At 38.8% G+C, this 14,509-nt stretch overlaps 1 protein-coding gene across 8 annotated transcripts in view; it reads left to right on the top strand.

Annotated features, from left to right (window-relative positions):
- Positions 1–14,509, top strand: part of MAP9 (microtubule associated protein 9) — a 41,254-nt gene that overhangs the window by 12,292 nt on the left and 14,453 nt on the right. Inside the window, exons 1-5 of one of the 8 annotated variants that reach the window (XM_068681046.1) lie at positions 6,801–6,989; positions 8,117–8,213; positions 9,183–9,617; positions 11,804–12,003; positions 12,389–12,500. In XM_068681046.1, the coding sequence (XP_068537147.1) occupies positions 8,204–8,213; positions 9,183–9,617; positions 11,804–12,003; positions 12,389–12,500 (757 nt within the window). In that variant the 5' untranslated portion in view covers positions 6,801–6,989; positions 8,117–8,203. Of the gene's footprint in view, positions 1–6,800; positions 6,990–7,321; positions 7,661–7,699; positions 7,913–7,936; positions 8,014–8,116; positions 8,214–9,182; positions 9,618–11,803; positions 12,004–12,388; positions 12,501–14,509 lie in introns of those variants that run through there. The other 7 variants (XM_068681043.1, XM_068681040.1, XM_068681042.1 and 4 more) reach the window with 7 other exon arrangements.

Below are 14,509 nucleotides of genomic sequence, written 5' to 3'. Positions count from 1 at the left end.
AGAAAAAAAGACTTTTTTATGAAACATTGCATAAAAAGATCAGCATGCGATTACTACCTCGTCTAGATCTGCTTTCCATTATTCTTCTTCTACAGGAAAAATAATGTTTTGATACAAGACAAAATGCAGTTCCCAGCTGTATTTTGTCATTAAATGGCTTTCACAGTTCACGGCTCTATTATCAGGGATAGATTCTCAGCAGCTGGGTAAATAATTTCTGTTTCGTTGACACTGCCTGTTAATATTGCATCTGAAGCTTGTCAAGGTTATAGAGCTATAAAGCTTCAGAAAATATCATTGGTGTGAAGTGCATTTGCTATCCTATGGATAATTCATAGGCAAAAGATGAAAAGCATCATGCTGGTTCCTTTCTTGAAGTATCCCAGGGTCTATTTTCAACACAGAGAGTCCAACAATTAAGTAAATAGATGGGCAGTCAGGCAGTTAGATAGATGCTGTAGCATAAATGTGTGTGTGGGGGGGAGGGTTACTGACAGGTAGAAAGTAGTTTTTAAACCACTTGTTTTAAAGAGTAAATTTTAACCTCAGGAAAATAGTAGCTTCAGCATCAGCCACTGTCACTTTAAAAGCACAAGCATGGAAACCAAGATATTAAAAATGGTGAATAAGCTCACATTACAAACGGTCTTCCAGATACAGCGTCCAGTTTTAGAATATCATTTTAAAGTAATAATCTTTGTCTGTAATGCTTCAGCGTGCTGGATTTGTACCCAGAAACATTTCCACATACCTCAGACATATAGAACAGATCTTGACATACCTATTCCTGACTCCTGTTCAGCTTTCTCCTCTGACATATCAGGTTGGAGAGCCCTGGCATGGAAAACCAACCAGTCTTACAGCAGCTTTTGATAATCCCCCCAAGTGATGGCTAACCAATTTGGAAAATAAATAGGAAATGGAAAGAAAGCTCACTTGAAGGACAGATTAGTACTGAGGACATCTGCTGTTAAACTGAAGCTGACTAACCTCAGCAGCTGCAAAATTTCAAATCAGTTGCAGAGACTGTAAAATAAGTCACCAGACGGAAGGAAGGAAACACGAAGAACAAGAAAAGATGAACTGTTAAGCTTCTTTTGCAAATACAGGGTTTAATTTAATGTTCCAGATAACTAACTTGGATTGTTTGTTTCCAAGTGCTAGGGATAATCAGCGCTTTCCTTTAGCAAGTCTGAATGAAATGTTCTTTCCATAACCCTTGTAGAAATGACATAAAAGTACACAACAATATTAATGATAGGGAAAGTCAATACAATTCTTAATCTGCAAGAGAAATATCATAAAGTATCATGGTCTTCACAGAAACTACACAAAATCTGAAGCATATATTTTGCAGGTCTCTCTGGTGTCACCATTGCAGAGCTCAGCCTGCAGTCCCTGAGGCTAACATTGTGCATGCATTGGCTGGCCTAGAAAACAGAAAGGGTGTGTGAGAGCCCTCCCTTCAAATGGCTCTCCTCTAAAGGTGCAACTGAGGACAGTGCATCTGCAGCTAAGGAAACGAGGGGTCCCATCTGCAAGATGTTCTGTGATCTACCCATTTACGTGCTAAATAGAAAATAGGAAATGTCCAACGAGACACTACAGTTGTCTGCAGTATTTCTTCAGTAGAGAGGCTCTACTACGTTTTCATAAATACATATGTTGTCTGCAGTATATGCAGAAAAAAATGCCATTCGACAGCTGCTTTACTAAACAAACAAAAACAAACAAGCAAACAAAAACACACACACACAAAAGGAGGCTGTTTGCAAGTGCTTAAATCTTCTATCAAGCAGTGAAACACACCACTGAAGCTCTGCAGATCCTTCTGCTTCTTGTACAGCATTGCCTCTGCTAGGTACAAGCCATCACCTACAATGTCTGAATTTGCTTCACTGATTACGGGCCTAACTGAGTGGGGAAAAAAAAAAAAAAGAAAAGAAAAAAAAAGAAAACAAGATGATAGAAACCTCTCAAAATTGCAACACCATAAAATTTTTGCATTCCTTTGGGTCGCTAGTGTAGCTCCTGAATCTTATCTCTACATACATAAAATGGGAATAATAATCCCTTCTTTCAGCAATCTAGCAGGGAGAATCAGTAACTCTCTTTAAAACTTTTAAAACTAAGTCCTCAGACATTGTACCAATGAGGTTCATGTAAGTATACTGAAAGATATTCCAAAGATAAAAAGTTGTTCCTCTGTATCAGTTACAAATTCAAAAAGCATAACCAAGGTAATACAGTCAATATGCTCCTAATGGGCCTTAGCTTTGCTACACTTCCTCAGGTATATTAATCACACAACTTTACTTGCCCAAACTACTTGCACCATGAACCTCTGTCATCATCAGGGAATGGTAGCAAAGTCAGACTTGGCAGCATTATTTTCCTTTAAATCTTCCTGCCCTAGTGAACCATAATAGCACTGCAAACTAAAAGGCATCAAGGGAGGACTATAGACATAAAGAGCAGGAGCAGACATTATTATTGTCAGTGAGAATTAGTCGGTCGATCTTTCTGACCACAAAGCAATTAAATTTGGCCTTTTACTGCATCTATTTTCTCTGATTAATTTTAATGATGTCAGACTTCTTGTCCCTTGGGGCTGCAAGGCTGCAGGACATTGTCCAAGTCTTTAACCCAAGGTCCTGTGTACCCATCTCTGGTGACCCTGCAGGTGGAAACAGCTGGAGTCCTGACACTTCTCAAATGTGCAGGTGATAATCTGACAAACCTTCTTCCTCTCACTGTGAAATGTGCCATAACATTAAAGGCCTGAGTTGCTGCTCAGCACTTAACAGCTGTTGGGTTTTCTTGTCAGCATTAGTACGGCATTAGACATCGAATGCTTCAGGAGTGAGAGATGTTTAGTGAAACTACAAGCTTGTGAGGTTTCTATCAAAGGTGTTTATTTAAGCAGAGCTCACATCTGCAAGGCTTTAAAAGGAGAATATATCTAGATACAAAAGATACCAGTAGCTTGAGTCATTTGTACACAAAATGACTCCACTTAACGTGAAAAGGTTTGCATTTTCTGACTCCCCTTACCGGAAGTCTAATCTGCTGTCAGTAACACACACGAGCTTTGTCTGTTTGAAAAGTTCACTGTCTGTTAGCATGACCAAGCCCAACAAGAAGACAGCAAGACAGCTGTGTCTCATTTCTCTGTATTCTGTTTGTGGTGTTTCCTTAAAATCACATCAAGTACTATTAAAAAAAAAAAAAAAAAAAAAAAAAAAAAAAAAAGCAGCTTAAAATAACTTTAAAAGAGAAATAACACCTTTTATTTTATTTTATTTTATTTTATTTTATTTTATTTTATTTTATTTTATTTTATTTTATTTTATTTTATTTTATTTTATTTTATTTTTCTTGATATCTGCCTCCATCTGCTGCTTCTAAGTCTAATGCTCAGGACTAAATTAACCAGTCATAAAAACTTTGGCCTCTACATACTGCTATATAAATTAATTTGTCATGAATTTATTTGCTTTAACCACCTTTCTTTTGCCTCAGTTTTGCAGACATCTATGCTTACTCCTATATATATTAAATTTTTCAAATTCAGGTTTGAAGGTAATATGCCTGAGACCAATAATCTACCAATTGAAGCTGGCATACCTCCTTATCCTGACAGAATTGTCTTAAACTACTTGCAAATCAAGATCAAGATATAAAAGTGAGAGTATGAATTTGATGACAATGTGGATTTCCTACCTAATTTCCATAGCAGCATGTTTTATGGATATTACTATGTTCAATGCATTAAGAATGCATTACAAACTTTAGCTGTTCTCCTCTGGAAACATAGTAGGAAACCATTGAATACAGTTCCAGTAAAATAATAAATGATGAAGAAAAAGTCAAGCTAAATTTTAAGCTGATGTTTCAATCTGACTACTTTTCTTTCTTGTGGTCCCAGATGTGATGAAAACCACAGTACTTTGTAATCCATTGGAATACAACCTTTTTCATTTATGTTGTGAGGACCAAGCTGCTATACTAATAATTAAAGAATGACAGTTTCTTTTAAGAAAAATAAGGAAGGAAAGGAAAGGAAAGGAAAGGAAAGGAAAGGAAAGGAAAGGAAAGGAAAGGAAAGGAAAGGAAAGGAAAGGAAAGGAAAGGAAAGGAAAGGAAAGGAAAGGAAAGGAAAGGAAAGGAAAGGAAAGGAAAGGAAAGGAAAGGAAAGGAAAGGAAAGGAAAGGAAAGGAAAGGAAAGGAAAGGAAAGGAAAGGAAAGGAAAGGAATCAGACAGCTATGGAATACACCTGAGTCTGTCTTCCCAGAAGTGACTAAGAGGTACAAAAAGGTCTTTTTATAAGAACAGCCCAAGGCCTTCCACTCTGGCAGAAGTAGCTGTGAAATAATCCAGGGATACTTGTAAAGGACTGCCAATATGGGTTAAGTTAATTAAGGTGAGTTGTCAAATACTTTCCAGTTAGATTGGTAATGTCATGTTTTGAATAGACTGTTCCCTGAGAAAGAATGACATTTAACTCAAAATAATACTGATGAAGAGAACAAAAGGCTGAAGTGCTGTTGCACATTCCTTTGCTCTACTGGCTGCTTTTGCAGTTAGTTACTCTAGAGCTGTTTTAAGCTGTTTTGGGCAACTTTGCTGAGAGTGGCTGAGATAGCATGTGCTGCAAACTTGCCTATGAAATTATGTGGCTTTTTCTGAGCTCAATCTATGCAGAATGTTTTCCCAACCCAGTGACTCTGCTCTCATCTTCTGAGGTAGCAAAGGTCAAACCCAGCTCCGCCGTGTCAATGCTGGATGACTTGCAGATCTTCTCCAGCAGACCTAGCCTAAAGGCATAAGATAAGGTTGATTATACTTCTGTTTTTACTTTCAGATAGCCAGAAAAAGGATAGTATATTTTGGCCAGACAGACATAGCTCTTCAAGATATGGCACACAGTAATAGATGTGCATATGAGTTAACCATCTGAAAAACTCATCATACCCAAATGCTTTCTGTACATAAATTTTTGTTTGTTTGTTTGTTTGTTTGTTTCCGGGCTAGAATTACATTGCATTGTGATGCTTGCCACTGTAACATTTTTGGATTGTTTGTCTTAAAATGGTTGTTTTTCAACTTTCTGGACAGGGCAGAGACTAACATACATTTGGGCAACAGAATTAAATGCTACTTCTACATTTATTTTAGCAAAATTAATATAATTGCCGGGATTATTTAGAGTGTTTTTCTCAGTGCTTCATGTACATGTGTGAGAGAAATAGCAACTTCACCTTCTAGTGTACATTTATATTTATGATTTATTCAGCAGTTATTAATTTAAAAAAAAAAAAAAAGACAGTGATAACTTTCGGCCCATAAAATTTTATGATTTTTGTTTTCCATAAGCCTTCAGTGGGTGTCAATGGGCTTTTTGCTCGAGGTAAGACTGTAAGATGCAGAACTGATGTTCGTGTGTTCTGACAAAAACATCTTCGTGCATTTTGAGTTCTTTATTTCTGACAGTATTGATCTTTGTTCTCACATCCTACGAACTCCAAGCATTTAATATTTAATAATACTGTTGATACTAGGCTCCATTGTCTCACTTATATAAATAACATAATTAAACCAAATCTTCCTTCTATATAGAGTGTGCAAGCCTGGAAAAATGATCTAAATAAATGCAATGCCTGTCCAAAAATACCATACACATCAACCGTAAGGGAAAAGAAACTAGAATAAAGCGGGCAAGTCAAAAATAAACTTTTTTTTTTTTTTTTAAATCTTAAAACATTTTGCTGCCACCTTCTGGAGTCTAATAAAATCACCATCTCAGATGTTTGTAATATTACATAACCTAGCCTTCAACAGCAACTGCTAACATTACTACCGAGAAAGAATATACGCATTTATTCTTTTTTACTTAAACATGTCCAATTTCAGCTTCCATGGAGAGATGGCACAGACTCAAATATAAGAAGAAAAAAATATTGCGCATCAAGTGTAACTCTCAACAAGATACATGAATAGTCAGCAGACCAAGCATTAGCTGGTCATAAAGAAATGAAAATAAACTGCTGCTCACAGAGGGTACACAAATGTCAAATAATGTTTCACAATTATTTGCTAGTTTAATGCTAGGGTTGCTCTTTAGAATGTGGGGCCTCTTTCTCCTCAATGTGTTGTGGCCTTTGCTTATCTGCACTGCTTTTAAAATGTAATTCTCAAAAATAAACAAGTGGTAGAAGTCCTAAAGCTTTAGTCTGTGCCCTACATATTCTCTCATGGTTTCTGTCAGAGATATTATCTTCTGTACAACATTGGAAAGTGCAGTGCATTTTGGGGAAGATTAATATATGCAAATATAATACAAGTGCAGAGAGCATGTCAAAAGTCCTTTATTATTGCTAAGACAACTGAAACACTGGAAAGACAAAAACTCCTCTTATTTTAGAAAGGCAGAGAACACAACCATTTAAACTGATGGAAGAATCTTCCATATCTGTATGTGGTCCTGAAACCGGCAATTTTCTTTTGATGCATGAGATCAATATTCCCAGAGCATCCTGCCGTTTGATTGCCTGCCTCCCTGAATTGCTCATACAGATTACAGGTGACCCGTCAGACTGTCGGCTTAGCAGGACGTGTGCTGCTTAGCAAAACACCTGGTCAGCTGCAGGTTGGTATTTGTTGGTGTGTTGCACAAGCACCTTTTGGGAAATAAGAATCAGAGTATCAGGAGACGTGAGCACCAGGTAATTTACTTTGATGTCACTATTGTTCCTTCATCCCTAGGATTTCATTCAAACTAATGCATGGGTTCTATGAATTTATTTTTTTTCAGAAAGCGCTACAGTGAGTTCATTCCTTAGAGAAAGAGCTCTCCACTTGAATCCATAGTGGAAGTTTTTGGACAGCCACCTGCCTCTGAGAATGGGGTGGATGAAAATGTGTCTCTCCAGTCTTACTGCGGTGGCATGGGCGGAGTGGAGTGCGTGTATCCACCTCATGGTAGCAGGTATGTGGGTTACACATAGGACATCGGCACGGGTTCTCAAACCCTAATACATTCTGCAAAGCACAGATGAAGTAGGTTTTCAGCCCAAATTTAGATGCATAGATGTACCCACTGCTGAGCCCTATCTCCAGCCTAAGCAGTAGAAAGTAGAAACCCCTTCAGGAGAAGCATGAAGGGTTTTTACAGTATTTTATTCTTGTGGTACGGAGTGAGAGTACGACGACAGGGAAAATGAAAACCCCAAGCAGAACGGCACCAGCAAACAAAGGGAGCGCCTCGGGCACGAAGGAGGGCGCTCGGCGGTGCCCACAACCTCCGGGGCCCGCCGCCTGCCGCCCTCCCCAGCCGGAGCCCACAGCCCGCAGCCCACAGCGGGGCGGCGGCCCCTTGGGCCCCCACCCCCGGGCCTCCGCCCGCCCTTTGTCCGCTCCCGGTTGCGCGGCGGCGTCGCCAGGCGACGGGCAATGCGGGCGGCGGGGCCGGCCGTGCGGGAGCAGGCGGCCATGCGGGACGGCCCAAGGCAGCCCGCGGCCCGGGGCCGCAGCCAGGCGGGACGCCGCAAGGCGCAGGGCCGGCAGGCGGGCGCCATGCCGGGGCAAGGCGGCGGCAGGCGGGCGGGGGCGCCCAGAGGCGCAGGCCCCGGGAGCAGGTCGGGTGTGCAGGGGAAGGCGGTGGTTGGGCACCGGGGGGGAGCGGAAAGCTTGGGATCGGCGCCTTGTTCGGCTGCTGCCTCCTCTGAGCCCCCCACAAGCCACTGTTAGGGTTTTAGGCAAGTCGGGGGGGGTCTCTGCGTTCCCCTGCTGCGGAGGGGTGGTCGTAGCACTGCCCCGTCCTGCCCAGCGGCTTTGCAGGTGAAACTGACGAGTGAAAATAGGACGTGTAGTTCATGGGCAAAGGCTGCCCTCCGCTGGCCACGCTGCTGAGTACGTGGAGGCATTTTTAACACTTAAAAATGGGGAGAATGAGGATGGAGTGAAAACACTGTGTTGTACTTACCCTTCTTAGGAATTTAACGTTAAATGGGGTAATCTCCGTTGCACAGTTTTCCTTATGCATGTGTTGGAGGAGGGGATTTGTGCTGAAGAAGCGAAACTTCTGTATGAACGTTATTTGCAATCCCATTGCAGGGTGAGCTACAAGAAGCAATTTCTGCTCATGCAGCAAGGGAACAAACAGCTGTTTACTCAGACGGCTTTGAGAGTGAAGAAGTTGACATGTTAAATGGTAAGACAGAATTAGAAATTTTCACCTGCTTTTTTTTCTGTTCGTAACTCATTAGTAGATCACAAGGAATCTTTGTGAGTCAATGTGAATGAATGTTCCAAGATTCATATTCTATCAATTTCTGAAGCACTTAGTCCTACACTACAAAATTAGGAGCTGTGCTCCTGGCAAAGTTAGGGGTGTTGCCAACCTGCTAGACTAGACACAGTATGTGCTGTTTCTTATAGCTATGAAACATCTCAGCCAAGTTTTTAAATCTGCACCTGGATGAGACAGTGCACAGTACCATAAGTGGGCAGAGAGAAAAGAGTTGACATGGTCAGAGAGAAAGCCATAATGCAGATTTATTGTTTTACCAGACAGGACAATCTGAGATGCAAGATGTGCTGCAGAGCATGCTTGCCTGGCAGTGTAAGCAAGCCAGCAACAGGTTTGGTCTGGCAATTTTTCCAGGGCCAGGATGCATTTCATACTTGGTAATGTTTATGTTTAGGCTAATTAGGTTGACCTAATGACTGATATGGTGAATTCCTGATACAGTGCTGCATATTAAGAGAAATATGAATCCTGAATATTGTAATGTTTTTCTAAAATGACTACATGTATGTAATACCTGTGATTTTGCTTACATTTGAAGCATCTTTTAAAAGTCGGTGGGATTCTTTGATTTCCCTGTGCAGACAAGCTTTACAAAGAAGCTCCTCGTGGATTAAATATTGTACTCAACTATGACAGCATTTTTTGTCATCTCTCTTGAGTATTTGAATCTGAAATAACGTAAATTGGTAATAACAGTCTACAGAAAGATAAACATATTTTTAAAAAACATGTGAACCTTAACTTTGGAGTGGAAAGTATATTCAAATATAAGAAAATTATATGAAAAACACATTTAAATCATAGAAGATATAGTTTCTGTGTTCTGTATTTTTCCATTTGTCTCAAAAACTGCTAATATACTATTTTCAGGTATTGTGGAGGAACGTCATAAAAGCAATTCAGATGCTGACAGCACTAAGAAATCTGTTGATTCTGAGAGTCCTCCCTCAGATGATGGTGCATCACAAAAAGCAGCTGACTTGGAAAATGAAGGTGTTGATGACTTGAGTTTATCCTTTCATGAAAGGAAACTTCAGCAAAAACCACTTTCAGAAAGTGAAAACATACATGACAAAATAAATGAAGTGCACTGTTTGGAAAGTGAAAATGAAGACAATGACAGAAAAAATAATGAAGAGCATTCAGCTGCTGAATTACAGTGTCATATGAGTGAGATTGACCACTGCAATGATTTGCCTATGCCTGAACTAAAGAAAGAAAGAAAGGCTATTACACTGGATCAAAAGGAAAAGAAACCAATACCAAAGCCAAGGATGCACAAAACAAGAAATACATCAGCATCAGGTGAAAAGAAAGCACTTGAATATTGTTGCTGTTGCTTGCTTAGCCATATTATATTATTTAAAATGTGTTGTTATTAGGGTTATTTTATGTGTTAAGTATATTTTCAATTGTTTTGACTTTTGATGTATTTATTTAATGTTCTTCTAATAATACATGTTTTGATAACCTGCTTGGATGTGAATCTGACCCATGGTGGGTCAAGTATCAAGCAGTTCCCTATCTATCTTTTCCTTTCAGGAGATGGAAACCAGCCATTTGGGTACTTAAAGTTTACTTTTCCATCAGTACCTCTGCATGGAAGGTGTGGGAGGGCTAAAGCTTTGCCTCCTCCATGTGTGCATAACACAGAGAGCCATGTTTACACGATGTTCATGGCATCCACCCACCCATTAATGGAAAGGTCATTAAACAGGCCTTCCTCTCCACGGCCAATGAAGCTGGAACACAGTGTTCACAAATACAGTGTTGAAGTCGTGCTGCTGAGATTTCATGCTGCTGTTGTGTAATAGAAAGTCAGAATATGAGCCATAACCAAAATGTTATGGGTGCTAGACTTCTTACCACCACAAAGCCAGGACTTAAAATGATCTTTTACTTCGTAGCTACTGAGCTACTTTGGATGCATATTCAAAAAAAAAAAAAATTTTTAGTGACATAAAGAGGACTTCAGTGTTTCATTATAAGAGCTAATTTATTTTATAATATGTAAAGCAAAACTTAGAATTCTGCTAGTTGGTTGTATGTACTTTTAAAAATTTTAGAAGTTGAAAGACTTCATGTTTTTTTACCTACTTGCCAGTATGGGAAGAATTTTCTGTGCTCTGTTTCCATTATACAGTTTTTGGTTTTATTTCAAGAGGAATTTATGGGTGATCATTACCTGTGACGGAAGATGACAACTTTGAAATTGATAAAGCATAATTAGTGGTATCTACTACTTTTTTTCTTTCCACATGATGGCACCAAAGTGCCAGATACTTGATTGTGCAGCTAGGCACTCTAGATGTCTTTCTTTCATGGCCAGAATGCCTGTGTAGTTTTTACATGGGCAGAAAAAACATTGGAGAGAAAACATTTCCTCATGTAAATGCTGGTATATTGTCTTCAATGGTCAACTGTTGTGAACTTACTCATATTAGACAAATACATCCCTAGCCAACAGAGGACTCCACCAACGAAAGACTTACCAGCTTTGTCTGCTCGTTTGATGTTAGTGTGCACTGACAGTTTTGCCATGCCATAAGTCACTTGTAAGAATATTGTTGTGACCTCTCAGCTCTCCAAACTTCACTGTAACTGTATAATTAGGCTTTACAGTGCTGAATGTGCTGAATGGCCATGGTGATTCTCTCATTTCCTGTGATAGGTGTATATGAGCAAGGACTTAATAGGTAATTCTTCCGTGTCAGTCTGCAGAATTAGATATGTGTTTCCATGTGTCTCTACATACATCAAGCAAAAGGCACATAGAAAGCTGTTGATCTTGTCAGTGGCAGGGTAGGGGGGAGAAAATGCGAGGAAGATTGGAAGAAGTTTAGGAGCCAAAGGATAGAAATCTCGGAGAAACCATTGCATAGATCTGCTGCTCAGTGACTGACTTAGGGAAGAAACAGAGACATCACTGAAGAAGGTGGATGTATACTGTGGGCCTTCCTCTGACCACATTTCTCATGATGTCTTCTTCTACCCAGGGTTTTTCTGCTCTGCACCATATGGAGAGAAGCAGTCTTCCCTTTATATTTTCTCTAGTAGATAAAGAGAGTTAAGCAGAATAACAAAAAGGTTTTCTTACAACAGTGCTGTTACATACACGCTCTCTTTTCTGTTTTTGAAAACTTTTCAGTTGTCTCTGACTGCAGATGAGTTCTTACATGTACATGTAGTTTCAATATATACATAGAGAGAATGATAAATGAGGAAAAAAAAGTTTCTAGATTTTCTGTCTACAAAATTGTTATAAGCTTTATAACTTCCATTAAACTTTCTGAAATGTCAGTAATCCCTTATATAGCTGCTTGTATTTAGCCCCATGTTAAGACAGATATACTATTTAAATAGCTTGTTTAACTGAAAAAAGTTGAATCTAACCTGACAAAATAGTGTTCCATACTAAAATGTCTTTAATTAGACATAACCTGAACTATAATACTCATTTTCATCTGAGAATATCAGCATTCCTTCATTAGGTGGCTGTTACAAAGCATCACCTCAACCAAGAAGTGCCAGGAGAAAAAGTAGCCCTGTGAAAGACAATGAATTTAGTAAGTCAGAAGAAGTAACTCCTAGACGTGGATTGTCTTCGTCTTCAGCACCGTCATCCCCAACTTCTCTGAATACTACAGCCTCGTCTGAGAAAAAAGTGTTTGCTGAAAGCCCTAGTCCTGAAGTAAGACTGAGAATGAAGAGTATATGTGTTTATTTTTTACCATTTACATTGGAAACTTTAAAAAGTAACTTACTAGGTGTCAAAATTTTCTGTAAGAAATATAGGAGTGGGGAAAAAAAAACATTTCCAATAGCATTCTGGAAATGCTATTGAGGGGCATATAAGAGAATATCATTCATTTTCTTTCTAACTAGAAACAGGATTTTGTTATGTTTTGCAGCTGTTCAGAAATGGGTTGATGGGTTTTATTTCTCTGAATGTGAGGCAGTAATTATACTTGGAGAGTTCTGAAAAAACATTTTATCAGTGTATTATAAACTCAAGTTAAATAGTTCTGATTTGTTATGAATTGCTCACTTGTTTATTTGCCGCTTTCTGATCTAAGGGTCCATGGCTAGAAAGTACTTCACTACCATTTTCCATTAATTTTACTTCCCACAATGAGAGATCTGAAGACTCCAATTTACAGATGTGTGGAGAAACACCACTTTCACAAGGTAGAACTTAGATATGTACAGCCAGATAAATGTCATAATTTAAACCTTGGTAACATCTAAGCTTCCAGTTCAAGTCTTCTTAAAAACAATGGTTTTCTTAATTTCATCCTTTACATTCATTTAATATCTTTCTCTTGCCCTCATGTCTCCTTGTATTCTGCTTCTAAGAAAGGCCCAGCCTCATTCTTGCCATTATGTCTAAGTGTAGTATCAACCCAAGTAGTTAGAAATTAGGTCCTAGAAATGTCCTAAGATCGGAGAGGAACAGATCGAAGTCTGAGAAGTGAATTTGCACTTTTGACTTGAGTCAAGCATCGGCATCATTGCCTAAGCATCCTTGAGACTTAAAACAAGTCATTTTAATTTCATTTCTTCTTTGCCATCAACATGACTAGGATAAGCCTTTCTCCAGGCTGGTATTGTTTTTCAGTTCTGGGGGTATTTCTTAGTCTCCTTTGTCAGACAAAAAAATCTGTGTTACAAAAACGGAATGTACCCAAGTTGAAAAGCAGTGGAATGGGCTGTTAAACACCTTTCATATTGGTTAAGGTTATCATGCTTGGGAGTACTTTGTGTGTAAGACTGCAGTGGATAAGTAACATAGCCTGTTGGATACAGTGAGGAAAATGCTGTTGGCGTGGCCTATGTAATATCTGTGCACTGGGCTGCAGCCTAATGATATCAAAGTTAGGACTTGGCTTGAAGAACTGAGTATAGGAAGGTGAACAGAAGTTGAAAAGTCAAGCACAGCATTACTGGGTAGTGAATAGCAAATATACTGAGATCTGTGTTTAATTTTTGTTTCTTTAAACATTTAGTTCTTTTTTGTTTTGCTGGTACATTGAGCATTGTTAATAGAACAATATTTAAGGAGGAATTTGTATGGGGAAAAGGATATGAGCATCAGTGTACTGGAATGTGTAGATTCTCCATGAGGAGGGACAGCATAAATGGAGAAGAATGTTAAGGTGCTGGTGTCAAATGGTGGAAAAGGGACTGGAAAATAAGGGTTTCAATTTGATGCTAAAGTGTGCAAGTGTAATGATTCCAAGCAGACTAATAAAAATGGTATAGCTAGAACTTCTAAGGAAACTACAACAATGCTTATGGGTTTTACGTGGCATTTTTTCATTATGGTTAATCCTCTGTATCTGTTTTGCAAACAGAGCTAAACTGACTTATACATGAAATTCAGTGAAGCTCATGCTACAATATAGTCAGAAGTCTAAAGTAAATCAGCTGTCTACAGTGTCCTGCACACTGACTGCTGCAACTTAACTACACTTGTCTAGTTTCTGATGCCTACAGCTTGTATACAGTTGTTATACTAGCTTAGTAATAAGCTTAAAGTGAAAAATGAAAGGTTACATATAAACAGAAGATAAAAAATGGTTTATACGAATTCAGAATTTTCTTTGTCACCTGGAACCTACCTTCATCACCATGATTAAATTTCTTACATTGTCAGCATCAATACTCCTTTCTTCAGTTAACTTGGAGTTACTCTCATCCAAAACTTACTTCTTTTCATCAGAAAACTAACTTGGTATTTATCATAGATATTCTTGGTTTGTATCTTAATTATTTGACAAATTTAGGTCTCTATTAATGTATGTTTAGATCTGATAAAAATGTTTTTAAGTATTATTGAAAAAGTGCTTCCTAACTGGCAATTTCACCACTTAGGCATGCATCTAAATTGACATGACATTTTGCTTAAATCCTCACCACTGAGGTGAGAAATAACCTTTCCATTATATCCTTGTGCATCCCACACTCCCGTAAAACAACACATAGATTTTTTTTTTTTTCTTTACGCAGGTTGTCATACAGACCTTAGTAGTAGAGTAGACTTCTCTAGATGTGAAGAGTTCCTGCTGTGATCAGAATGGCTCTTGCTTTTGGTTTCTGCTCTATAGCCAAGTTCACGTGGAGAGGCAACTGGGAAGTTATGTTGTTATCATGCTCTTATACTTGTTAAAACTTTGGTTGTATATAGTAAGCACATT

Source organism: Anas acuta, chromosome 4 (genome assembly GCF_963932015.1).
Source record: "Anas acuta chromosome 4, bAnaAcu1.1, whole genome shotgun sequence".
NCBI classification, from domain to species: domain Eukaryota; kingdom Metazoa; phylum Chordata; class Aves; order Anseriformes; family Anatidae; genus Anas; species Anas acuta.
Note: the sequence above shows the minus strand (reverse complement) of the source record. Positions and strands in the feature narration are given on the sequence as shown.